Source organism: Camelina sativa, chromosome 19 (assembly GCF_030686135.1).
Source record: "Camelina sativa cultivar CO46 ecotype springtype chromosome 19, ASM3068613v1".
NCBI lineage: Eukaryota > Viridiplantae > Streptophyta > Magnoliopsida > Brassicales > Brassicaceae > Camelina > Camelina sativa.
In genome coordinates this window covers 7733700-7759126 of record NC_141898.1, presented here as the reverse complement: position 1 = coordinate 7759126, position 25427 = coordinate 7733700, and the positions used below count along the sequence as shown (strand labels likewise).

At 36.7% G+C, this 25427-nt stretch overlaps 3 protein-coding genes and 1 pseudogene across 6 annotated transcripts; all 4 read left to right on the top strand.

The window, feature by feature from the left end:
* Positions 1 to 625: 625 nt before the first annotated feature.
* On the top strand, positions 626 to 6325 carry LOC104765503 (kinesin-like protein KIN-13A). 2 transcript variants are annotated; one of them, XM_010489225.3, is made up of 14 exons: positions 626 to 1201; positions 1282 to 1368; positions 1476 to 1717; positions 2127 to 2348; positions 2773 to 2952; positions 3071 to 3172; positions 3293 to 3370; positions 3602 to 3683; positions 3808 to 3970; positions 4149 to 4478; positions 4673 to 4891; positions 4988 to 5534; positions 5691 to 5756; positions 5871 to 6325. In XM_010489225.3, exons 3-14 carry the CDS (start codon positions 1529 to 1531, stop codon positions 6051 to 6053), a joined length of 2361 nt encoding a protein of 786 aa, XP_010487527.1. In that variant the 5' UTR covers positions 626 to 1201; positions 1282 to 1368; positions 1476 to 1528; the 3' UTR covers positions 6054 to 6325. The 2 variants fall into 2 exon arrangements, with proteins under 2 accessions (XP_010487527.1, XP_087358560.1); XM_087502434.1 differs by having other exon boundaries at positions 924 to 1201; positions 1489 to 1717.
* A 344-nt stretch (positions 6326 to 6669) lies between these two features.
* On the top strand, positions 6670 to 10591 carry LOC104765501 (translocase of chloroplast 120, chloroplastic pseudogene; annotated as a pseudogene). The gene is made up of 3 exons (XR_015591313.1): positions 6670 to 6818; positions 6919 to 10264; positions 10384 to 10591. The product of XR_015591313.1 is annotated as a translocase of chloroplast 120, chloroplastic pseudogene (transcript).
* Positions 10592 to 10804: 213 nt separating this feature from the next.
* LOC104765500 (helicase-like transcription factor CHR28) lies at positions 10805 to 16852 on the top strand. Of its 2 annotated transcripts, XM_087502436.1 has the most exons (11): positions 10805 to 13009; positions 13124 to 13339; positions 13814 to 13955; positions 14093 to 14164; positions 14258 to 14335; positions 14422 to 15103; positions 15182 to 15312; positions 15409 to 15630; positions 15734 to 16186; positions 16281 to 16490; positions 16603 to 16852. In XM_087502436.1, exons 4-11 carry the CDS (start codon positions 14153 to 14155, stop codon positions 16708 to 16710), a joined length of 1896 nt encoding a protein of 631 aa, XP_087358562.1. In that variant the 5' UTR covers positions 10805 to 13009; positions 13124 to 13339; positions 13814 to 13955; positions 14093 to 14152; the 3' UTR covers positions 16711 to 16852. The 2 variants fall into 2 exon arrangements, with proteins under 2 accessions (XP_087358562.1, XP_010487523.2); XM_010489221.3 differs by lacking the exons at positions 10805 to 13009; positions 13124 to 13339 and having other exon boundaries at positions 13899 to 13955; positions 14083 to 14164.
* On the top strand, positions 10864 to 14163 carry LOC104767553 (pentatricopeptide repeat-containing protein At3g16610). Its single transcript, XM_087502435.1, has 4 exons — positions 10864 to 13009; positions 13124 to 13339; positions 13814 to 13955; positions 14093 to 14163. Exon 1 carries the CDS (start codon positions 10864 to 10866, stop codon positions 12841 to 12843), a length of 1980 nt encoding a protein of 659 aa, XP_087358561.1. The 3' UTR covers positions 12844 to 13009; positions 13124 to 13339; positions 13814 to 13955; positions 14093 to 14163.
* Positions 16853 to 25427: the final 8575 nt, after the last annotated feature.

Below are 25427 nucleotides of genomic sequence, written 5' to 3'. Positions count from 1 at the left end.
AATTAACCTACAGCTGCACAAAGCTAGTGATCAATGTTGATAAATAAAGAAAAAGCTCCTTTCATACTGGCTAATACTTGATTACTTTAAATCAGGAATCGTTTAGATCCAAATGCTTTAGGCTAAAGCAAAAAGCTTTTTTGATTCAAAAGAAAGGAACCCACAAGCTGTATTGTCCCACTTCTCCACTTTTGCATATTCTTTTCTCGTATATTATATTGGATTAACTCAAATTTTTGGTTTTAAACAATACACATTTTACATAAACAAAGTATGTCAGCTTCTCATAAACACACTCACACACACATTCACACATCTAAACAATTCAAAATTCAAAACCAATATACTTTTTTTTTTATAGGAAATATGGAAATTGAAAAAGTAATATAAGATTTTAAATCATAATCAAGTACTATAAATTTCCAGAAGTTGTGGAATTCATGTCATTTTCCTCGGATAGTTTCAAATTTCATTTTTCTATTACGATAGCTTGGTCGTCCAAACCAACATCCTTTGATAGCATAATAGTAGCTGAAATCTCAAAATACACATAGCCTATTAATCCAAAAAGGTTATTATTAGCTATTACATCTATAAATAAACCCATCAATTTTATGCAATATATATGGTCAAAATAGGTATGAGATTAATTCAAGATACTAAATGTCACCATGGTGTATAAGTCGTACTGTCATGATCTCAGCAAAAAAAAAAACTATAGTTTACAAAGATACATTAACATTGTATTCTTCTTTTAGAACATATAAACAAGTTCATAAAAGATCGTGTGAACTTGTTTCAAATATTTTGGACTAAATAGCAAAAACCAATAAAAGTAGGACAAATCGGTGAACGTATCAGAAATGAAAGGGGGTTCTAACTATCACTTTAAAAAAAAAAAGTTTTAACGCCTCAAACTTTTTATTTTATTCTTTTAGTGTCTTATACTTTGTCAAATCCTCTTCAACGCCCTCTCTCTCTCTCTCTCTCTCTCCTCATTTCTCATCTCTCTCTCTCTCTGCGCCTAACGTCGCTTACGGAGAAGACGAAATTTTTTGAACAGAGTTGTCCCAACCGCTAAACGACGCGCATCGCTTAGGGTTCTTATTCACTCGTCGGAGATCTGATTATATTTTTGGAAAAAAAAAAAATCAGATCACAGATCTCTAACCCAACCGTTGCGTGCCTTCGTTTCCATCTGGTAATCATCTTCTTCTTCTTCTTTTTTGGGACTCTTCGTCGATCTTCTTCTCTGATGCAATCTATTGGTTTGAATTTCAGATTTCCAAGGAAATTGAAACGAGTTTTGGAGCTGTTGTAACTCTTCCGCTTTCATGTTTTGTATTGAATCCGAATCTTCTCCACATTGTGAGTTTCATTTCGATTGAATCTAATTTGGAGAATTTGTTTTTGATTTCTGTTTCCGATTTGTAATCTTAACAAATGGGGTGGGAATGTTTTTGTTTTGGATGAAGAGTTGTTCTACAGATCTCCGAAGTTGGCTCCTCAAAGGAGATCGCAGCGCCTCATGGGCGGCCAAATGCAGCAGAGCAATGCTGCGGCTGCGACGGCGCTATACGATGGGGCTATACCCGCTAATGACGCAGGAGATGCTGTCATGGCACGGTGGCTTCAATCCGCTGGCTTGCAGCATCTGGCGTCTCCCGTTGCTTCTACAGGCAACGATCAGCGTCATCTCCCTAACCTTCTCATGCAGGTACACTACTCATTTTCCCTGCTTCTTTGTTTCTCTACTCTTCCAATACATTGCATGCCCTTTAATTCTCCCTTATCCGTTTGTAGGTTTACTCTGGCTTATCATTTTTGTATTAGAAACAGATAGCCAAGGTTTGTTAGAGCTTTTTAGGTTTTGCTGTATCATGCGTATGTATGGTTTAGGACTACAAGAAATACTGCGGTAGGAATGTAGGATTGTTTCTCCCTGTTTTGGATATTAGTCATTATGTATTTCAAGGAAAGCTTGGATTTTGTTTGGCCAATTACGCGAACGTGATTAAGTTAGATGTTTTCTGCATGGTTCTTAGATTGGTCAGTTTTTGTTATAGAATCTTTTGCGTGGTTCTGATATATGAAGCCTCGTTGGTGGTGTTTACGGTATCTGCTAGGGTTATGGAGCACAGACTGCTGAAGAGAAACAAAGACTGTTCAAACTAATGAGAAATCTCAATTTTAACGGGGAGTCGACTTCTGAATCATATACACCAACTGCTCAGACATCAGCAGGTATGCCGTCTTCGGAAGGGTTTTTTTCACCTGAGTTTAGAGGTGATTTTGGAGCTGGGTTATTGGATCTTCATGCAATGGATGATACAGAGCTTCTATCCGAGGTATGTTTGGAAGAAGAACTAGTGAAAAGACTATTCATATATACCCATTAGTGTCCGTGGAAAACGGAGAGATCTTAAATGCATCAGATTGTCTGCTCTAATGTTACATCCCAGTTGTCATACTGTTACTGCCAATCTTGTATCGCCTTATTGAGTCCCAACTAATCCATTGGGGTTGTGTGCATGCAATCTATCTGAGATACTTCTGTTAGGCAACTTCTAATCTGGACACTCGAAAGGAGTTAGCGGTGACCAGTTTTGGTCTTGCTGTCGTTAGAAAGTTTCTGACAAAAACGTTGCTTGTGTTATTTGCTAGCTCTTTTCTTTTTTTAGTCGTCAACATTGCTAGTTCTTTCAGGAAGTGATTATCCATGTGAAAGTTATCAACCCGTTGATTTTGTAGTGACATCCTTCCATTTTGCAGCATATGATTACCGAACCCTTTGAGCCATCACCTTTCATGCCTAGTGTTAATAAAGAATTTGAAGACGACTTTAATTTGCCAGCTAATCGTCAACAACGGCAACAGACAGATGCTGAACCTTTGGGTTCATTGCCTAAGAGTGAAAAAGAAAATAACAGTGTAGCCAAGATTAAAGTAGTGGTAGGTCATTCACTTGAGCACTGACCTTTTTCCTTACTACATGATTGGTTTATAACCAACGTTCACTACCACTAGGGATCATTGAGAAACCATTTTTATTTTTATTTTTTTTCTTTAGGTAAGGAAAAGACCCCTAAACAAGAAAGAAACAGCTAGAAAGGAGGAGGATGTTGTGACGGTATCTGGCAATTCTTTGACTGTCCATGAACCCAAGCTGAAGGTTCGTGTGTACTCGTCATCGAAGATAACAATGGCATCCATGATTCAGTTGAACAACTGAACAATGGCATCCTGCTATAAAGGTCATAATATTGAATGAATCGTAATTTTGTTGGTGCAGGTGGATTTGACTGCTTATGTGGAAAAGCATGAGTTCTGCTTTGATGCTGTTCTAGATGAGGATGTTTCAAATGATGAGGTAAGTTAATAATTGAACGTATTGGAGTCCTTTTAAAAACCTAGCAGGAGTCATAATGCAACATTGAGCTGTGATAGACTTATAATTTATGTCAAGGTCAACATACCTTATGGACCTATTAACAAGATCAGCATCGCCTCTTCCATCTAGATTGGATTGATACATTCAGCTTTTTTGAATATTATAGAAGCTTTATTCTGCTTTGAAGTTGTTTGTTATTCTCTTGAACAGGTGTATCGGGCCACAATTGAGCCGATAATTCCCATTATTTTCCAGAGAACTAAAGCTACATGCTTTGCATATGGTCAAACAGGTATATTGCTAGTTATATTCTTTCTAACAGATTCCAGGTTTTAGATGATAATAGTTTGATAAAAAAAAGATGATAATAGTTTCTTCATGCTTTTATGGTGCTGATGATGTTTTACTTTGTTCAGGTAGTGGTAAGACATTCACAATGAAACCACTACCCATACGAGCAGTTGAAGATCTTATGAGGTTGTTGCGTCAACCAGTATACAGCAATCAGAGGTTTAAACTGTGGCTCAGCTATTTTGAGATATATGGTGGAAAGCTGTTCGATCTGCTCAGTGAGAGAAAGTTAGTGTTCTTTCTTTTTCTCATTTCTTTGAAATTGCATAATTGTTGAGAGGTTTCCTTTTCTTTTGGCATATATTAGCTTTCCCATCCTTTCAGTTTCGATTCTTTACATTGTTGTCTACTACTATCGCAAATGCATGTTTACAGTTATCTAAATAATTTAGTTATTGCCGAGCAGGAAACTTTGCATGCGAGAAGATGGTAGACAGCAAGTTTGCATTGTTGGCCTGCAAGAATATGAAGTGTCAGATGTACAACTTGTAAAGGATTTTATCGAGAAAGGAAATGCGGAAAGGAGCACAGGGTCAACTGGAGCAAATGAGGAATCTTCTAGATCACATGCTATCCTACAGCTTGTTGTAAAAAAGCATGTTGAGGTAAAAGAAACTAGACGGAGGAATAATGATGGTAATGAATTGCCTGGGAAAGTTGTGGGAAAGATTTCTTTCATTGACCTTGCTGGCAGTGAAAGAGGTGCAGACACCACAGACAATGACCGCCAGACAAGGTAAAGATTCTCGTTGCCTCTGTGGTTGAGTATTTTGAATATTGCCCCTGTGGTTGAATATAGATTAAAATTTATGCTTGTTTTGGAATTGTTCCCTTGTTGTATTGATGGAGTGGCACTTTGCTGCTTTTTACTTTAGGACCACCACACTTCAGATCTAATGCTTTATAGTTTTCATGGTGGATTTTTCTTAGGATGGAAGGCGCAGAAATCAACAAGAGTCTCTTGGCTCTTAAAGAATGTATACGTGCACTGGACAATGACCAGCTACATATACCATTTCGTGGAAGCAAACTAACTGAGGTGCTCCGTGACTCATTTGTTGGAAACTCAAGGACGGTGATGATTTCTTGCATCTCTCCAAATGCAGGATCGTGTGAGCATACCCTCAATACTCTAAGATATGCTGATAGGTATGTTTTGTTCCAACTATTGCCTCTCTTGAGTCCTGAAACAAATTCTCAATTTCACCTTCTCTTAACCTGCTGTTGGCTGTACCAAACAAACAGGGTCAAAAGTCTATCTAAAACTGGAAATAGCAAGAAAGATCAAACTGCCAATTCAATGCCTCCTCCGGTTAATAAGGATACTCTGTTGGGCTCAAATGATGTGGAAGATGTCTTCGAGCCCCCACAGGAATTGAATGTACAGGAAACCAGGAGGGTGGTTGAAAAGGACAGCAACACTACATCGGGTATTGACTTCAGACAGCCTACAAATTATCGAGAGGAAAGTGGAATCCCATCAATCTCAATGGACAAGGGAAGATCAGAGACGAACAGTTCTTTTGGTGGCTCCACTAGTCAGAGGAGCCACTTGTCTTCATACCCCCAAGAAACTTCAGACCGTGAAGAGAAAATGAAGAAAGTGTCGCCACCTCGTGGGAAAGGGTTGCGGGAAGAGAAACCAGACAGAGCACAAAGCTGGTCTAAAAGAGAAGTCAGTTCATCGGATATCCCTACCTTGACAAACTTTAGACAGAGCACAAATGAAACCGCTTCGAGGCAATATGAAACTGACACTTCACTTGATGATAACATTGATGCACTGCTTGAGGTAAAATACCTACTTAAACCTTTAAACATGTGATGAACCTGTGAAAATGATTTTGAAAGCAAATGCAGAAACTTGTAGCAAATGTAGAAACTTGTACTAATAGTTCGGTTCGTATCTTATCATAAGTTCATAACCATCAGCGCATGACCTTTTCAGGAAGAAGAAGCTCTTATTGCAGCACACAGAAAAGAAATAGAGGATACAATGGAGATTGTTCGCGAGGTAAGTACAAAACACACCTAAATGAAATAATAAAATTTTCTTGTAGGGCAGAGCCCATATCCAACAGGTTAGTAGTATAGCTTCGTTTGATTTTTGTTTTGATATCGTTATCAGGAAATGAAACTTTTAGCGGAGGTGGACCAACCAGGAAGCATGATAGAAAACTATGTAACGCAACTGAGCTTTGTGTTGTCAAGAAAAGCAGCGGGGCTTGTTAGTCTTCAAGCGAGGCTTGCTCGGTTCCAACACCGTCTCAAGGAACAAGAAATACTAAGCCGTAAGAGAGTTCCTCGGTAGTTTTCAGAAGAAGGAAAAACCAAAAAAGTGTGGTGTTGTTAAAGTGTGAAAGTTTGCTTGGGACGCAATGGATGAAGAAGAGAGTGAAAAAGTTTTTTAGTTTCAGAAAAGAAAAAAAAAAAAAGAGAGAAAAAGCAAAAAAAGGTGGTGGTTTCTTCTTTGTTACAAAGAAATGTATGTCCTTCGTGTTTGTGAAATCGGGCATTTATTTTCCTTTAATTTTTTTTAATTTACTGATTTTAATTATAAAATTATACCTTTTGTGTTTCCTATTTGTTTTTTCTATATCGTCCCCAAAAGCTGGTGAAAAACTAATGTGGTTTATAAACTCAGTTTTCAAACAACTGAAAAAATCATTATAACCATATTTTATCATGTGAAAATATTTTGATATGTAACCAAAATTTCAGTGAGCCAATTTTATAAAAGCTAATAAGAAGATCTTTTAAATAACCATATCTACTGACAAAGAAAGAAAAGCCAGGTGAATAGCTCCAAAAGGCCAACAGCCCAAACTAAAAGGCCTTGGCCCACCTCACTATTGGTCACGTGACATGCCTTTTCGACGATTGCAATACAAAAGCCATTGTCAACCGTCCGATGTTAAAACCCAAACCGATTAAAACCGTCCATTAAAGTCTCTTATCTCCTCCCTTCTCCTTCCCGTCGTAGTCGCACTGTCGCAGGCGAGTAAAAAAGCCGAACGATACACAAAAATCAATTTTTTTTCTTTTCTTTGGCCTTCTCTGTCTTTGCAATAAGCAGGTTAGATTCTTTTCGCCATTGCTGTTATCCTCTTCTTGTATCTTTTGAATTCGCATCACAAACGCTCCTTTCTGAGCTAGGGATTTTGGTTTGGGATTAGGGGGTTTGGTAGAAATGGGAGACGGGGTTGAGATTGTTAACAGCCTAGATGGGGAAGAGATGAAGCTTGCGGAGGAAAGAACTAGTGATGGGGATGTTGAGAAAAAGGAGTTGGTGGGATCTGATGAAGTGATTGATAATGAAGAAGAGGTCTTTGAGGAAGCAATTGGTTCAAAACTTGAATCTTACGGAGCGGATTCGCCACTAGAGGCAACAAGTAGGGATGAGAGAGGAGTTAAAGGTTTAGAGGTTAGTTATAAGGCGGTGGGAGAGAGCCGTGGTGAGGTTAAGGTTACGAAGGAGGCTGAATCTGATCTGGTGGTGGATTCCAAGATGAATGGTGATGATCAAGGGGGAGCAGGTGCAGATATTTCAAATGGTAGAGTCGAATCAAGCTTGGATCATGTGGTTGAGAACAGTGATAAGGCTACTTCCAATGGTTCCAATTTAGCCGGAAATATACATTCTTTTTCGGAAAATGCAGCCGTAATTCCTGGTAATAAACAACTGGTGGCTGAAGTTATCTCAGTAAGGGCCTGGTCCGAGGAAACAGGGAATGATGGTATTGAAAACGAATTTTGGAAGGAAAATGGCATTGGAACAGAACAAGAGATTGAGGAAGGTGAGGGAACACTTAAGAATTGCTTTGACAATGAGTCTGGGCGACAAAGAAATGATGAGACTGGTGCCGACTACAATAGTGTTGAAAATGCTTCAGGTGACCAATCCTTGAATGATAGTATTGAAGTAGCAGCTGGGATCCTATCTCCTTTGGAGAAATCTAGTTCCGAGGAAAAGAACGAGACTGAAGATCACAGCAGTAGTGGCTTCCCTGGGGAAACTCTTAGAGAACAGGACAATAGGAATGGAGGACATGATGTTCAGCAGAGTCCTCAATCTAAGGAAATTGAAAAGCAGCAAGACAGCACAGTAAATATAGGTCAAAAGATTAAGGAAAGTCAACATGTGGATAGAGAATCTGAGGTATTAAGTTCTGTTTCACCAACAGAGTCTAGAAGTAACACTGCAGCATTACCACCTGCTCGCCCGGCAGGTCTTGGTCGTGCGGCTCCTCTTCTGGAACCGTCACCACGCGTTCCACAACAGCCTCGTGTCAATGGCAATGTGTCTCACAATCAGCCTCAGCAAGCTGAAGACTCTACCACTGCAGAGACAGATGAGCATGATGAGACTCGTGAGAAGCTCCAGTTGATCAGGGTCAAATTTTTGAGGCTTGCTCATAGATTAGGGCAAACTCCACATAATGTTGTTGTTGCTCAGGTTTTATACAGGCTTGGATTGGCTGAACAGTTGAGGGGCAGAAACGGAAGCCGTGTTGGTGCCTTTAGTTTTGATCGTGCCAGTGCCATGGCAGAACAGCTTGAGGCAGCTGGACAGGACCCCCTCGATTTTTCTTGTACAATTATGGTGCTCGGTAAAAGTGGGGTTGGTAAAAGTGCAACTATCAATTCTATTTTTGATGAACTGAAAATTAGTACTGATGCATTCCAGATGGGGACAAAGAGGGTTCAGGATGTTGAGGGTTTTGTTCAGGGAATTAAGGTACGGATAATTGACACTCCTGGTCTCTTACCATCCTGGTCAGATCAACACAAGAATGAGAAGATCCTGAAGTCTGTTCGGGCATTCATCAAGAAAAATCCGCCTGACATTGTATTATATCTTGATAGGTTGGATATGCAAAGCAGAGATTCTGGTGACATGCCTCTCTTGCGCACCATCACTGATGTTTTTGGACCATCAATATGGTTTAATGCCATTGTGGGTTTGACTCATGCCGCTTCGGCTCCACCAGATGGCCCAAATGGTACTGCTTCTAGCTATGAGATGTTTGTAACACAACGTTCTCATGTCATCCAGCAGGCCATTCGCCAAGCAGCGGGAGATATGAGGCTCATGAACCCTGTTTCTTTAGTTGAGAACCACTCTGCTTGCAGGACAAATCGGGCAGGCCAGAGAGTATTACCTAACGGCCAAGTGTGGAAGCCTCATTTGCTATTACTCTCATTTGCATCCAAGATTCTAGCAGAAGCAAATGCTCTTCTGAAATTACAAGATAATAATTCAGGGGAACAATTTACAGCTCGGTCCAAGGCTCCTCCATTACCAGTTCTTCTCTCATCGCTTCTGCAGTCAAGACCACAAGCTAAGCTTCCTGAGCAGCAGTACGATGATGAAGAAGATGAAGATGATTTGGATGAATCATCAGATTCTGATGAAGAATCAGAGTATGATGACCTTCCTCCCTTTAAGCGGTTGACTAAATCCGAGATGGCTAAGCTTAGTAAAACTCAGAAGAAGGAATATCTCGATGAGATGGAGTACCGGGAGAAATTATTTATGAAGAGGCAGATGAAAGAGGAAAGAAGGAGGCGTAAGTTGATGAAGAAATTTGCTGCTGAGATTAAAGATATGCCAAACGGGTATAGTGAGAATGTGGAAGAAGAGAGAAGTGAACCTGCATCTGTTCCAGTTCCCATGCCGGATTTATCTCTACCTGCATCTTTTGACTCTGACAATCCTACTCACCGGTACCGGTACCTTGATTCCTCTAATCAATGGCTTGTTAGGCCAGTCTTGGAAACTCATGGGTGGGATCATGATATTGGTTATGAAGGTGTGAATGCGGAACGACTTTTTGTTGTTAAAGACAAAATACCGATATCTTTCTCTGGTCAAGTGACAAAGGACAAGAAGGATTCTAACGTGCAGCTGGAATTGGCCAGCTCGGTTAAACATGGAGAGGGTATATCAACTTCCCTAGGTTTTGACATGCAAAATGCTGGGAAGGAATTGGCTTACACAGTACGAAGTGAAACTAGATTTAACAATTTTAGGAAAAACAAAGCGGCAGCTGGTCTCTCTGTAACGCTCTTGGGTGATTCGGTGTCTGCGGGGCTGAAAGTCGAAGATAAGTTGATTGCTAATAAACGGTTCAGAATGGTTATGTCTGGTGGGGCAATGACTAGTCGGGGAGATGTTGCATATGGTGGTAGTTTAGAAGCTCAGTTTAGAGATAAAGATTATCCACTTGGTCGGTTTTTGTCCACTCTTGGACTTTCTGTGATGGATTGGCATGGCGATCTTGCTATCGGAGGAAATATACAGTCCCAAGTGCCCATTGGACGTTCCTCTAATCTAATAGCTCGTGCTAATTTAAATAACAGAGGGGCAGGGCAAGTAAGCATCCGCGTAAACAGCTCTGAGCAGCTCCAACTTGCTATGGTTGCATTGGTGCCTCTGTTCAAGAAGCTTCTTAGTTATTATTCCCCCGAGCAAATGCAATATGGACAATGATTAATAACATTAAGGTTTTGACTGAAAAGGTACTAATCTATCTGCTTTCGGTTGCTGATCTCAATTTTTTTTCATTTGCTGTAAACCCTCTGTTAACTGCCCGTATCCATGGATTGCTGATGATGTGGCTTTTGGTTTTGGTATACAGGAGGAACGTCGTGGTGTGTGTCCTTGGATTGAAAAGTTGAAGATCAATTTGCTGTTTATCTCCGGTATAATAGTTCAGTAGTGGGTTTCTTCTTCACATTCTCAAACCTTTTTGTCTATGTTAGAATAAAGCATACCTATTTTTGTTCATGCATGTACCTCATGATGATTATTGATTAGTTATAAAAATGCATTAGTGATTTACTATTCTCGACTCGACCACAACTCTCAATCAATCAACACATTCTTAAGAACAAAATATAAGAAAAGAATAAGAAGAATTTAAGCAAGACAAAAACAAGATAAGTAAAATGACTGTAAATAGAAAATTTAAGTTTTGATTTGTGTGACACTAAATATTACTCCTACCTTTTTCGGAATTCACTTTGTATATTTAAAAGAGTCAACGAAGTTCTTAAGTTATGACTTTGGTTTGTAACCCATGCGTTGGGTTGCTCTGTCTGAAACTTGAAAACCATTTATGATCCCAATGTATCTGAGACTTCTTGAATCCTGTATTCGATCAAGGAATCTGACATTAGGTCAGATCATTCATCAGCAACTTCTTAAACGCTCCCTTACGTTGCGTTCCTCTACCCTCCTCGTCAATTTAACCCGTCTTTACACATCATGCAACCAAGTCGAACTTGCACGCCAGGTGTTCGATGAAATTCCTCATCCCAGGACGAACCCAATCGCGTGGGACGTGATGATCAGAGCCTATGCATCGAATGATTTCTCGGAGAAAGCTTTGGATTTGTACTACAAGATGGTCGATTCTGGTGTTAGACCCACGAAATACACTTACCCGTTTGTGCTGAAAGCATGTGCTGGTCTGCGAGCAATGGAAGATGGTAAGCTGATACATAGCCATGTGACATGTAGCGACTTCACTACTGATATGTATGTGTGTACTGCTCTCGTTGATTTCTATGCTAAATGCGGGGAACTAGATATGGCATTACAAGTGTTCGACAAAATGCCTAAAAGAGATATTGTGTCATGGAACGCTATGATTTCTGGGTTTTCTTTGCATTGCTCTTTAACTGTTGTCATTGGATTGTTTTTGGATATGCGTAGAAGCAGCGATGGACTCAGGCCTAATTTATCAACAATCGTTGGGATGTTTCCTGCACTAGGAAAGGCTGGTGCTTTGAGGGAAGGGAGAGCTGTTCATGGGTATTGCACACGGATGGGTTTTAGCAATGATTTAGTTTTTAAGACGGGGATCTTGGATGTATATGGCAAAAGCAAGTGCATTATCTATGCGAGAAGAGTTTTTGATTCAGTGTCTTTAAAGAATAGGGTAACCTGGAGTGCTATGATTGGAGGCTACATAGAGAATGAAATGATAAAGGAAGCTGGAGAAGTGTTTGTGCAGATGCTGGTTAATGCAGATGTGACAAAGGTGACGACACCAGTGGCCATTGGGATTATTCTGATGGGTTGTGCAAGGTTTGGAGATCTGAATGGAGGGCGATGCGTACATTGTTACGCGGTTAAAGCAGGCTTCATCTTAGACTTAACTGTTGGAAACACCATTATTTCATTCTACGCCAAGTATGGAAGCTTATGCGATGCTTTTAAGCAGTTTAGTGAGATTGGCTTGAAAGACGTTATTTCATATAATTCTTTAATCTCTGGGTGTGTGGAGAACTGTCGTCCTGAAGAGAGTTTACGTCTATTTCATGATATGAAATCATCTGGAATTAGGCCAGATATAACAACACTGCTTGGTGTCTTAAACGCTTGTTCTCACTTGGCTGACTTGGGACACGGTTCTAGTTGCCAAGGGTATTGTGTTGTTCATGGCTATTCAGCTAATACAAGCATTTGTAATGCACTGATGGATATGTACACAAAGTGCGGGAAACTTGATGTAGCCATGAGAATTTTCGACACAATGCATAAGCGGGACATAGTTTCGTGGAACACAATGCTGTTTGGATTTGGAATTCATGGGCTTGGAAAAGAAGCTCTTTCTCTGTTTAAAAGTATGCGTGACACAGGTGTGAACCCAGACGAGGTGACTTTTCTTGCTATTTTGTCTGCTTGTAGCCATTCAGGACTTGTGGATGAAGGGAAACAACTGTTCAAGTCCATGTCTCGAGGAGATTTCATCGTCATCCCAAGAATAGACCATTACATTTACATGACTGATCTTCTAGCACGTGCCGGACACTTAGATGAAGCTTATGACTTTGTCAACAAGATGCCATTTGAGCCAGACATTCGCGTGTTGGGTACACTTCTCTCTGCTTGTTGGACGTACAATAATGTGGAACTTGGGGATGAAGTGTCGAAAAAGATGCAGAGTCTTGGAGGAACAACAGAAAGCCTAGTTCTTCTCTCCAACACCTATTCAGCTGCTGAGAGATGGGAAGATGCAGAGAATATTAGAATGACACAGAAGAAAAGAGGGCTTCACAAGTCCCCTGGTTTTAGCTGGGTCGATGTTTGATTATTATGAGGATCTTAAGCAGCACCTTGAGTATTCTTGGAAGTCTGGCATTATCAAAAATTGGCTGAAAGAGATATCATTGCAGGTGAGATGAACTAATAGTGGAAGCTCGACAAGATGAGATCGTAAAGAGAGATGCATTGTTTATGCCCAATACCAGACGCAGGTATTGCATATCTTTTACTATCGCTGTCTATATACAATAGTAAAACCAAACTAGTAAAGAGGATGTTTAGAACTATTTTCAGGAGTTTTAGTTGATCTCCTTGTTGTGAACCAGGTAGACAAGACATGGAGAAGTGTCATGAGTGTTATGAAGCTCCTTTGCTATTGGTCGCTAAAACACACCTAAGAAACCCTGAAGATTGGGAATTCGACGGTACCATAATGATATGAAATTTAGGATTTTGGAGAGGAAGACAGGGGGGAAGTAACCGGAGAAGCAAAGAGCTTACTCTGTTTCCACCTTCAAAACTCAGCCGTAAAAAGTGGCAAGGTAAGTGTATATATACAAAAATCTTATTGGGCCAACCGACTTACTAATAAAGCCCTTTGTTGGTATTATTATCATTATATATAGAGATTGTTGTTGTTTAAAATTCGTTCCGTGCGATCGTCTCTTTCTCCGTCCAAGCCGCAACCCTAAACAACAGTGCGATTCTTAATCACAAACTCGTTTCATCTTGATCACGTCCCAAATTTTCCCAATTCATCTCGGATTCGTCCTCTGTTCTTGTTCTGCCCTTTTCTTACTTTTACCTCCTCGTGATCAATAGGGTTTTATAAATCACATAAACCTTAACAAAATTGGTAATGTTTGATTGTTAATTTTTAAGAATGCTTATATTTCGTTACGTAAAGAATGTTACTTAATCTACAAGGATATTTGATTCGAATGATGGTTGCTTAAATAGTCTTCTTTGATCAAACAACCGTTTCGTTAGTTAACAGTAATGTCTTTGTCTGGCAGGGCTGAGTTCTTGACTCTGACATCAAAAAGAGGTTTTAGGATGGATACTGCCATGGAGAATTATAGTTCAGATAGTGATGAAGAAGTATAAGACAAGGCGACCACCGTTAACGAGAGGGAAATCTATCAGGCTGCATTACAAGTATATTCATCTTAATCTCTTTTTTTTTTTTTTTCGACTTCAACACTTAGCTCTTTTTGTGATTTTGCTTTCATATTATGTTGGTGTTATCCCATTAACCAACCTGATATCAATTAACATGGCTTAGTTAATTACAGGATCTGAAACAACCCAAGACCGAAAAGGATCTACCTCATGGTGTTCTTACAGTTCCTCTTATGAGGCATCAGGTAATAATTATCACGTTTTGACTTAACTTTTTGTTGTCCTTACTTTGGACTTTGGTCCTATTGAGTATACTAATATCTCTATTGTTTCTTCAGAAAATAGCATTGGAATGGATGCGTAAGAAAGAAAAAAGAAGCAGGAATTGTAGGGGAGGGATATTAGCAGATGATCAGGTCACAATTTAATTATATTGATCACGATTTTTTTTCGAACTAGGTGATATGTAAAATTTCTCACAAGTGTGTGTGTGCTAATGCAGGGACTTGGTAAAACAATCTCGACGATCTCTCTAGTCCTATTGCATAAGTTGAAGTTACAATCAAAGCAGAAAAAGCGAAAAGGTCGAAAATCTGGTGGTACATTGATTGTTTGTCCAGCAAGTGTTGTAAAGCAATGGGCAAGAGAAGTGAAAGAGAAGGTTTCTGATGAACACAAGCTCTCTGTTTTAATCTACCATGGATCTAACAGAACCAAAGATCCTATTGAATTAGCAAAATATGATGTGGTTGTGACAACTTACGCCATTGTTACAAACGAAGTCCCTCAAAACCCTTTGCTGGGTCTTTTTGATACATTCAGTAAGAAGAGAGACAGAGCAAGCTTTGAAGGATCTAATCTTCAGCCTCCCGCTGGTGCACTAGGAAGAGTTAGATGGTTGAGAGTAGTATTAGATGAAGCTCATACAATTAAAAACCATAGAACCCTAGTTGCAAAAGCTTGTTTTAGCCTTAGAGCCAAGAGGAGATGGTGTTTGACTGGAACACCGATACAGAACAAAGTTGACGATCTTTATAGCTATTTCAGGTTTCTTAGATATCATCCATATGCCATGTGCCTTTCATTTCGTCAAAGAATCAAGGTTCCAATTTCCAAAAACTCTCTTCGGGGTTACAAGAAGCTTCAAGCTGTTCTAAGGGGAATAATGCTTCGCCGCACCAAAGGTATACGTTTATTCCTACTATGCCCTTTTGTAGTTGTGCTAATCATCTTCTAATTGTCTTTATGTTGTCCTTCTATAGGAACATTACTTGATGGACAGCCTATAATTATTCTACCTCCAAAGCAAGTTAATTTGAGCAAAGTGGACTTTTCAGTAGTAGAATGGTCGTTCTACAGGAAGCTTGAAATGTATTCACGTTTGCAGTATCAGGTAATTCTCCGATAGTTATCATATATGTATATACACAATGGTGACTTCGTACCTTGTAATATGATATATTTTTTTATATCTTTCTCTTATCTATAGGAATATGCTGATGAAGGTACTTTGCATGAACACATGGCTCATCTTTTGGTAATGCTTCTGCGGCTACGCCAAGCTTGTAATCATCCACAACTTGTTAATGGATATAGTCACTCAGATGCTATTAAAGAAATACCAGATGTGGGTCATGAATCCGATAGAGAGTATCTAACCATTCTCCTCAATCTCTTAAAATCATCCTTTAGCATCTGCAATGTCTGCAACGTAAGTGCATTAATGTAATGGTTGCGCATTGATTGTCTTGAGGCTCTTTCACTATGTTCCTAATATTCTTTTTTTTTTTCACTCTTATTATTATTCTCTGCAGGATCCACCAAAAGACCCTGTTGTTACTTTGTGCGGCCATGTGTTTTGCTATGAGTGTGTGTCTGAAAACATTAATGGGGATCACAAAACGTGCCCTGCACTTAATTGCAGTACAGAGCTTAAACATGATAATGTTTTCACTGAATCTGCAATTAGAAGTTGCATCAACGATTATGATGATCCTAAGGATAAGAAAGTTCTTTTTTCGCTACAAGGCGAGTTTATTTCATCCAAAATCAAAGCTGTGATAGAGATTCTTCAGTCGCTTCCAAAGCAAGGCTCTGATCCAGACTCTCCACCAATAAAGACTATAGTCTTCTCTCAGTGGACGGGTATGCTTGACTTGGTTGAGCAGTCTTTTGTCAAAAACCGTATAAAGTTCAGACGACTAGATGGTTCAATGTCTCTATTAACAAGAGACATAGCTGTAAAAGAATTCAACAGTGATCCAGATGTAAGTGATGTTACATTACTTACATGTTTTGCTTTCGAAATTCATTTTCTACAATTCTCTATATAAGACAATGCAATGTTTTAATATCAAACAGGTAGAAGTGATGCTGATGTCTCTTAAAGCTGGAAACCTTGGATTGAACATGATAGCTGCCTGTCATGTTATTCTCTTGGATCTTTGGTGGAATCCAACAACTGAAGACCAAGCTATCGATCGAGCTCATCGTATCGGACAAACTCGGACTGTTACGGTAACACGTATTGCCATCAAAAATACCGTCGAGGAACGAATTCTTACTCTTCAGGTATATTTAATTATTTCTAATATTGGTCCAAACCTATCAGGATCATTTCAAGATTATAATAACATTGCTCCACTCAATTGTGATTTGTGTTTCTTTAAATTAATTTTCACAGGAACGTAAAAGGAAAATTGTTGCATCTGCATTGGGTGAAAAACATGGTAAAAGTTCTGCGATTCAACTAACATTAGAAGATCTTGAATACCTATTTTTTGGTGAGTAGAAATATAACGAAGACCGTGTGCCCCTAGCTAGAGTTTTGACAAGGAATAAAACCTCTAGCTTTTTAGTGTGAATGTAAAGAGATATTTTAATTTCACATGTTGGTTAGATTTTTTTTTAGTAATGCAAAAATGGTTTACTTATCACCAAACAAATAAATTTTAAAAAAAATCAGACAAAATTAAAGATGAAAGAGACCAATTAATTTTGAGGATCTAAAAAGGTGGTAAAATTCTTTTTGGGCTTGGTAATCCAAGAAATCAACCAGATCTTTTTTGCCGTGTAAGAACGATTTCGGAGATACTCAAATCCTTGAGGTTTTTAGGGGAGATCGGATTTCTGTGTTGGAACAATGCAAGACAACAAAGAAGGTCAAGATTTGGGTGACCAAGAACATGATTACTGGAGATATGAAGGAGATTGTGTCGTGGAGACTGTTAATGACGGTGTCGATACCAGACTTCCCGAGATTACAAAACCATACACGCTGTAATTCTCAGCCGAGTTACTACGTCGATAACAATGATGACAAGAGGCTCATTGTGTGTACTTGTGATGAAATTGGTAAGCCTTGCGTCTATATAGTGAAGGGAGATAGGTTCAAGAAGATTCAAATGGGTTTTGAGGTTGATCCTTGGCCTTTTCACCTTGTCTATGTTCCTAGTTTGGTTCCCATTCCTTTAGTTCAAGAGCAACGAGAATGAGAAGTTTAGTTTTTATTACATTTTTGAGGTATTAATTTTAAGAGTTCATTGTTTTATGGATTGGGTAACATACTAAATAAATAAAAATAAAAAGTACTTTTTTTAATGGTTTGTTCAGCTGAGGCCAGAGCCGGACCAAAGCATTTGGGGGCCCCATACAAATTATAAAAAAATATAGTCATAATTTTCCTAGTATAAAAGCTATAGACTAAAAAGAAAAATCAGTTAAACAAAACACCTAATTTTAAAAATATAGATACAAAATGTCCTAAAAAAAACTGTAACAACCCCTTAAAATTTCTGAAAAGTAACAGTTTTTGAGTATTTGGGGGCTTCATTGTATCCAAAAAAAATCCAAAAAATGTGGGGCCCCATTGCAATGTTTCATTTCAATGGGGTCAAGTCCGGCTCTGGCTGAGGCTTTGTGAATGATGGTTCGAAATGTAATAAAGTGTATATATTATGACTAAAAATGTATATACCGTACGTTTATGATAAGTGGTGAGTCTATTTCGACTTCTTATAGGTTTTGGATAGTTCATGTTTTATGGATCAGAGACTATACAAAAGCCAAAGCGTTTTTTTTAAATATGTTTTTGAATGTTTTGTTTAGTGTGGCCTGGTGGAATCGTTTAATAAATTCTGTCATAAAAATATAGCATGATACATGAAAAAGTCTAGAATTATGAATTACTACCAATGTGTCAATGTAGACACATAAGTTTGCCTACTTTTGTATGTGATCCTCAAAGGCAATGATTTGTGAATTTGGCCCAGAGAAATTTGTAAAGTGGCTAGTCTCATTATACAATAATCTTTACTAATAAATATAGATTTCATTATCATTTTCTGTTTTTTTCAGTCTAAAAACTACGAATGTAATGGTTCTTTCTAAAAAATTAAAGTTAAAATGTAAAATTAGCACAAAGATGTAAGTACGTAATAGTATATTTCAAGATATTACATTGTTTGTTTTGGAGCAAAATTGATCACAAATTGTCTTGATTAGCCTAGTGTTTTCTTTACATGTATGTACGTTGTTGGTTATCCCCAAGGTATTTACTTAACCAAATTTTCAGATTATCCTAAGAGAAAAATGCGATTTTTAGAGAAATAGATGTTTCTATATCAGAGCGCAGGATTCTTACCAATGTTTACATTGTTGATGTGCTTAAACTCGTTTGTCCATGTTAAGAAGTGCAACTCAAAAAATCAAACACAAAGTGTGTGCCAAAAATATATATATATATATATATATACTAAGGTGGTGAACGAGATCTTAGAGTCTTCCAAGAACATTTCAAGTCAACACTGGTTTGTCAAGGTTGTGGAAGAGAGTCAAGTTCCATTGATCACTTCATGTAGTTGTATTCCACATTAAACGTTTCGAATGTCGAGAATCTTGGAACATTGGTGAATTTTCCGATACACAATCTAGATTTGATTAAGTTCGTAGAGAATAAAAACAGCCAATATGTTTATGAACTTTATGTCATAAGTAATCGCAAGGGTGGTGGCCTGGTTGGTGGTCATTATATTGCGTCTACTAAGTTGGAGGAGAACAAATAGTTTTGTTTTAATGATAGTAATGTTTTAGCTGTTACTCAATCCGACATCAAGACTAATGGTGACCTCTCTACTGCATACTTGTTGTTCTATTCAAGGGTTATGCAGTCAGAGACAATCAGAATAGGCTATTTTAGGTTATTTTAAACAAGACAGAGTCATTGACTTCAAGGGGAGAATTACTTTATGAAATTATCTCCCTTCTAAAGCAGCACAAGTCAAGTGGAAGTGCAGCGATGTATGCAGCTGAGGCATCCTAACAGACAACAAATCATTTATCGCGACATCTTTTTGTTTTAGGGGTGAGACTATGTTTTTTTGGCTTAGCACGTTAGTCACATTTTGTTACTATCGTTTGGGAAGAAAAATAGAAAGAAAAGATAGTCATTATATTTTATCTTTTTCAAAACTTCATTTAAATCAAGAAGTATTCGAAGCCTTTGTCACCCTCGTCTATTCTTGGATTAAAGGAGCGGTATGTATAAACATGAGAGAGGAAACACTAGCTTGAGCACATAGTTTCTGTCGTATTGTTCCATCGTCTATTCCAAACTCATGGACTCGAATCTGTCAATTATTTGTTGAATTAACTCTACTGCCTTTTATTTAGCTTGTATAGATGAAAATTGACTTCTAGAAAAAGAAAATGGAAACAAGCTTTATACAAACACAACACGAAAAAAATAATAAACAAGCTTTATTAGTTTTATTGTTTCTCTTTGGCCAAACAAATAAATTAGTGTAACTTTGACACGCTTAAAAGGGAAGTGTGTTGCGTCTATGTAGTGAAGGGAGATAGGTTCAAGAAGATTCAAATGGCTTTTGAGGTTGATCCTTGGCCTTTTCACCTTGTCTATGTTCCTAGTTTGGTTCCCATTCCTTTATTTCAAGAGCAACGAGAATGAGAAGTTTTGTTTTGTTTACATTTTTGAGGTACTGGTTTTGTTTATTGCAAACTAAATTTTAAGGGTTCATTGTTTTATGGATTGTTCAGCTGAGGCTTTATGAATGATGTTCGAAATTTAATCAAGTGTATATATCTATATTATCATTTTTGAAATACATTTTGTGTTCTAAACTTTTTATTTATAAGATTTTCATAATTAACTTTTTTCATCTGAATAAATATTAAAACTTGGATGAAATGTTTGTAATAAAAAATAAATATTCTAGAATATTTTACCTTCCTTAATTATGATTTTTAATGGAAATATCTATACAAAATCACAAATCAATAACACAAATTTTTATTGTCAATACACTAATATATATATAACAATGCGTCATCTTAAAAATTCAAATAAACTTAATCAATTATAATATAAAATCATAAAAATTATATATATAAATAAATGAAAAAACAAATATTTCGTGGTGTACTACGGGTTAAATCCTAATTATAACTTAAAATGTACATACCACCATATGGTATATATCTATATTATAACTTAAAATGTACATACCATATGTTTATGATAAGTGGTGAGTGTCTTAATACAACAGTCCAATCTAAGTTGTCATCGAATATAAAATTATATATTACAACTAAAAATTTGTTAACGAGAATTATTATTTTCAGTCATGCTATTTCATATATTGACAGAGTAATTAGTATGAAGTTAAATACCATATTACTCTGTCAATATATGGAATAACATGATTGATTTGAGGAAAGAACATTATATACCATATTTAACTTCATTATCAACATTAAGAAAATATTAGAGTTCTAAGAAGTTGTTATTGGAGAATTGATTTCTATAAATTATGAAAATCAAAACACATGGATTTTGAAATAACGTGTTTTATCATTGGATTTGAATTCTTCTATTTTACACTTTCAATTCCATTCAAATCCATTAAAAACATAATGTGACTTTTGAAGTCCAAAAACAAATTGTTAAATTAAAAACATGAGATTTTAACAAGTATTTATAAATCATAGAGCCAATAACACATAATTTTGAGAAGTATTTTAAAAATCAATAATTGAATAACACCTGATTTTTGTTTGGATTTTTAAATCTATTAAAATCATAAACCAATAACCTCCTCTAAGGTTTAAAGAAACGTATTATAAACATGTATGTTTAATCAAGCAATTTTATGCAAGCATCTTTGGAGAGTTTGTGTCTAGCTACATTCCTTCCTAATATACTCATTTCCTAAAAAGTCGATATTTCATAATTGTTTTCTTTTCTTCTAAGTTATGGGGTTGGCATTACACATTCTTACACTTGAAGAACCATTAACCGTAGACGTGAGCTCCTTACAAAAGGACTGATTGAAATCCATATGAAATGAACGAGACATTTGGATGTAGTCAGAAAAGTGGATCCTTAATGACATTCCAATTCTTTCGGTAAACCTACAAGATAAAACAACATGTTGTAGCGATTACAAACACATTATGCAAGAATAAGTTGTTGCACATGTTTTCAGTAAACATGGCAAGGACTCATGGGTGTAGGAAAATTTGATAAACAAATGGATGGGGAAGTCCATCGTCTCATTGTGCTTCATTTGCTCTTTGAGATAATAATAAGAATGATCATATATTCATATTATATGTTTATTTTGAGATTTTGTGGACATCATTTTCACTGTATACGAGATTACGAGACCAGCTAGATTTTTGATAGAAACGCAACGTTGTATGTGTATAAATTAATTCAAGATGTTGCAAACTACAGTTCACACACAATATCTAGTTAAAAAAATATTAATAAAACATCCATATTTTAGAATGGTACAAATGAAGTGAAATTGGATTATGTCCGGTCTCAAATTTGATACATTTTTATGGTTGGCTGATATCAGAATTTTGTTTTAGGTCTTGATGCATGGTTTTCATTTTATCTGCTAATTAATAAATATTAATACCACTTTTCTATTTTATTTTGTTCTACGCTAGATGTCTTGAATACTTTAAAAGAAAATTTCACTATTTTATATGAATGTGTACTTTTAATTATGTGTGCTAGTGATTGAAAACAAAAAATGGTTTTTTTTTGTTGCTTCATGTTTACTTTGATGTTGCACTCGACTAGGAATCTTATTTTGATAAATTTTATGTTCCAATAGTACATCTAGATGTATAATGGTATTTTGGATTTTTATCATAATTCTTGACTTATAAAATAACATGTCGTTTTTTAGGTTTTTCAAAACACAACGATTTAATTTAACTACGACTTATCCGTAATCATCCAATTTTAACGACATTGTGGACAGAGGAGAATTTTTATTAACGGATTTAAAGTTAAGGGGTTTTACCATTAAAGAGATAATCGAAAGGTTTTACAATAAAATAGATAATTGAGTGGTTCTTTCACGAACCATCTTTAGTTGGAATCCCTAATTTCTCCCGCCGCTTCTCCAACCGATCGTCAAACAGCGTATGCATTTTGGTCATGGAATTTATGTAACAGAGGAAATGCTACTACGGCAGCGGACGAGAATGCATACGCTGTTACATGAACTCCGTGACCAAAATGCATACGCTGTTTGACGATCGGTTGGAGAAGCGGCGGGAGAAATTAGGGATTCCAACTAAAGAGAAAATGTTACTACGGCAGCGGACGAGAATGTATACGCTGTTACATGAACTCCGTGACCAAAATGCATACGCTGTTTGACGATCGGTTGGAGAAGCGGCGGGAAAAATTAGGGATTCCAACTAAAGAGAAAATGTTACTACGGCAGCAGACGAGAATGCATACGCTGTTACATGAACTCTGTGACCAAAATGCATACGCTGTTTGACGATCGGTTGGAGAAGCGGCGGGAGAAATTAGAAGCTCTTCAGTTTGATCCATCGGTGCTGGAATCAGCGGTGAAGATTTCTTCCTACGCCTACATAAATCACATTCTTCGACCTTGGCAAGTTTGCAATGAAGAAAGATCGAGCGACTTTGGTATGTGATATTAGCTCAATTTTTGAATTTAGAATTTTGAACGCGTCTGTTTGGAAAAAATATATATATATATATATATATATATATATATATATTTGAAACTCACATTTTTGTGGTTATTTTGGATGTGTAGGGTTTGCATTCTGGGGATATTAACTAAGAAGTGATTCAACCAGATTTCAAGCCAACCCAAATTGGTTTCTCGTAAGAATAGTATATTGTATCACATTTTTAAACTATTCTTACAATAGTTTATTGTATGAAAGTGAAGCTGCATGCTAAAGTGCAACAATATTACATCCTTCCAAGTTACTTCATTTTTGCGGGACTTGTCTTTGCACCATTGACGGAATTATGTGCTGTTGATGTGAGCGAATTTAGAAAAAAAATTGCAAATGCTAGGTGCATGATAAGGACAGAATGGCTTTGGACCATAAAGTCATCATTTCCCAGGTTTTAGTTTTCTCTGTCCTCGGTACATATTTCTACTAATGAAGATGCTATATTTGCTAGCTAGTATAAGGTGTTTTCCGTTGGTTTTCTTTTTTTAACAATAAAGCATTTTAGAGAGTTCAACAAACATGATAATTTGTTACTTGGTATATGTATTGACAGATGACATCAACAAGAATATAAAAGCTTTGAATTTCTTAGGGTAATATTGAGACCCTAAACCAGCTTGTCAAAAAATTTAGTGTTGTGAATAATATTGTTATGGTTTTGTGATCCTGCAAAATAATGCGGTTATTTGGTGGTGGGAACAGGTTAATAAAGTAAACGGAGTGATACCAAAAAATCTAAAGCATCTATGTGAGCAGATAGAAGGATGTTCTACTGAAGATTTGCAACTGGATTTAGACCATGACTTTGTGGGGGTTTTCGACAAGGATTGGGTGTTTTTAGAACGAGTGCAAGTACTTATGTTCAAACATTTTGGAAATTTCAGGAATGCTAGTCTTTTTAACTTGCATTGTGTTTTTTGAGATATTAAAAATGGTTTCTAACATATATAGTTATATTATATAGTAGCATCTACTATGTTTAAATTCCTTTTTTTAAGTAGGAACTTATATATTTCTTTGCTTGGAGGGTTTTAGTCTGTTTCTTAGTTTGTTTTGCAAAACACTAGTTAATCGTTAACACTGTTATAATTTATATTTTCTTCTTCCCTTCATTTTATTTCAATTGATTATCACTTACCTACCTCTTGGATATTCTCATACAAATATCTTTCACACCTTAGATTATTTTATTCTAAATATGGCCCAAAGATAACTTATTGTGCCGGTCCGAGTCTATCTCGCTAAAGATAGCTCATAGAAGTCTAGTGGGTCCAAAAGAGTGGTTTGCTTGATCTATGTATACTCCATTTAGAATCCCATCTCGTCTAAAATGTTGACATATTAATAGATGGTAGGTAAAATAACTCGTGTTTTTAATATCCAAAGTATATTATTATAAATAGTTCGCTGATCCCAAAAAAAAAAAAAAAAAAAGAAGAAAAGAAGTATCAATGCCAGCTGCAAAAATTTGATGTGATGACCATTTGAAATCTGCCAAAAGAAATATTTGTTTTGAAGAATGCTATTTGCAAGAGAGAAATTTGTATAAAATGGATATGGGAAAGCTAAGTCCGCGTGACAAGGATGCGGAAGATGTCATTGTCGTTTCTTGTTCGTATGCAAACGATAAAGACTCACTTCCATTATTCCATACATACATATAAATTATACACAATATGAGCTTCATTATTGGATCAACATTTACATATAAATAATGTATTAACAATCGGGTGATGAGATTGTTTGCCTATGGGCTGTCCCATGAGGGATGGGATGATGCGAGGGAGATGTGGTCCAAATTTTTTGTATATTTGTGTTAAATATGTGACAAGAGGAAGTATAAGGACCATTCGATTTAAAAGTGCAATAAATATAAAAGTGTCTCTAATTGAATTATTGTTGCGATATTTATTAAATGTTTCTCAAAATGGGTCCTAAATTAATGTAACGTTTTGTTTTTCTTCTTCTTCTTTGAAAATTTTATTTCCTCCAACGACCTTTAACCATTTATTTACATTATATTTCGTTAATCACAAAGAGCTTATGCGTTTGGCTTTATATTATAGGTAAGGAGTCCCCGTGACAAACAAATTTCATACTAGTATATAGTTTGTGCAAAATGTATGTATATTACAAATAAAAAAAATCAATAACAGTATTATCCTACACGTGTGGGTAGCTCTGCCGAAAGTGATGCGTGAAGCTGGCTTTAGTTGGCTCCCAACCAAATCCTATCAATATCATCATCGCCTCTTTATTTTCCACATCTATCTCAATAATAATATTCGATAATAAGAAAATTAAAAAAACTACTACTTTATTATTTTTTATTTAGCTAGCGATCATATGGAAACGTATTTTATTTTCTTAAGGCACATGCATGCACCCATGAATATACGAAAATAAATAGATCCATATATAATACGAATTACCTGGCTATCAATATTCCATTTATCATTCATGATACTA

What these genes read in the sequence shown, in the direction of transcription:
- LOC104765503 (XM_010489225.3), top strand. Translation starts at nt 1,529, where the DNA reads ATGGGCGGCCAAATGCAGCAGAGCAATGCTGCGGCTGCGACGGCGCTA. An exon ending in GACAATGACCGCCAGACAAG is followed by an intron (nt 4,479 to 4,672) that starts GTAAAGATTCTC and finishes GATTTTTCTTAG; the next exon opens with GATGGAAGGCGCAGAAATCA. An exon ending in ACATTGATGCACTGCTTGAG is followed by an intron (nt 5,535 to 5,690) that starts GTAAAATACCTA and finishes TGACCTTTTCAG; the next exon opens with GAAGAAGAAGCTCTTATTGC.
- LOC104767553 (XM_087502435.1), top strand. Translation starts at nt 10,864, where the DNA reads ATGATCCCAATGTATCTGAGACTTCTTGAATCCTGTATTCGATCAAGG.
- LOC104765500 (XM_087502436.1), top strand. An exon ending in GGATATTAGCAGATGATCAG is followed by an intron (nt 14,336 to 14,421) that starts GTCACAATTTAA and finishes GTGCTAATGCAG; the next exon opens with GGACTTGGTAAAACAATCTC. An exon ending in GCATCTGCAATGTCTGCAAC is followed by an intron (nt 15,631 to 15,733) that starts GTAAGTGCATTA and finishes TATTCTCTGCAG; the next exon opens with GATCCACCAAAAGACCCTGT.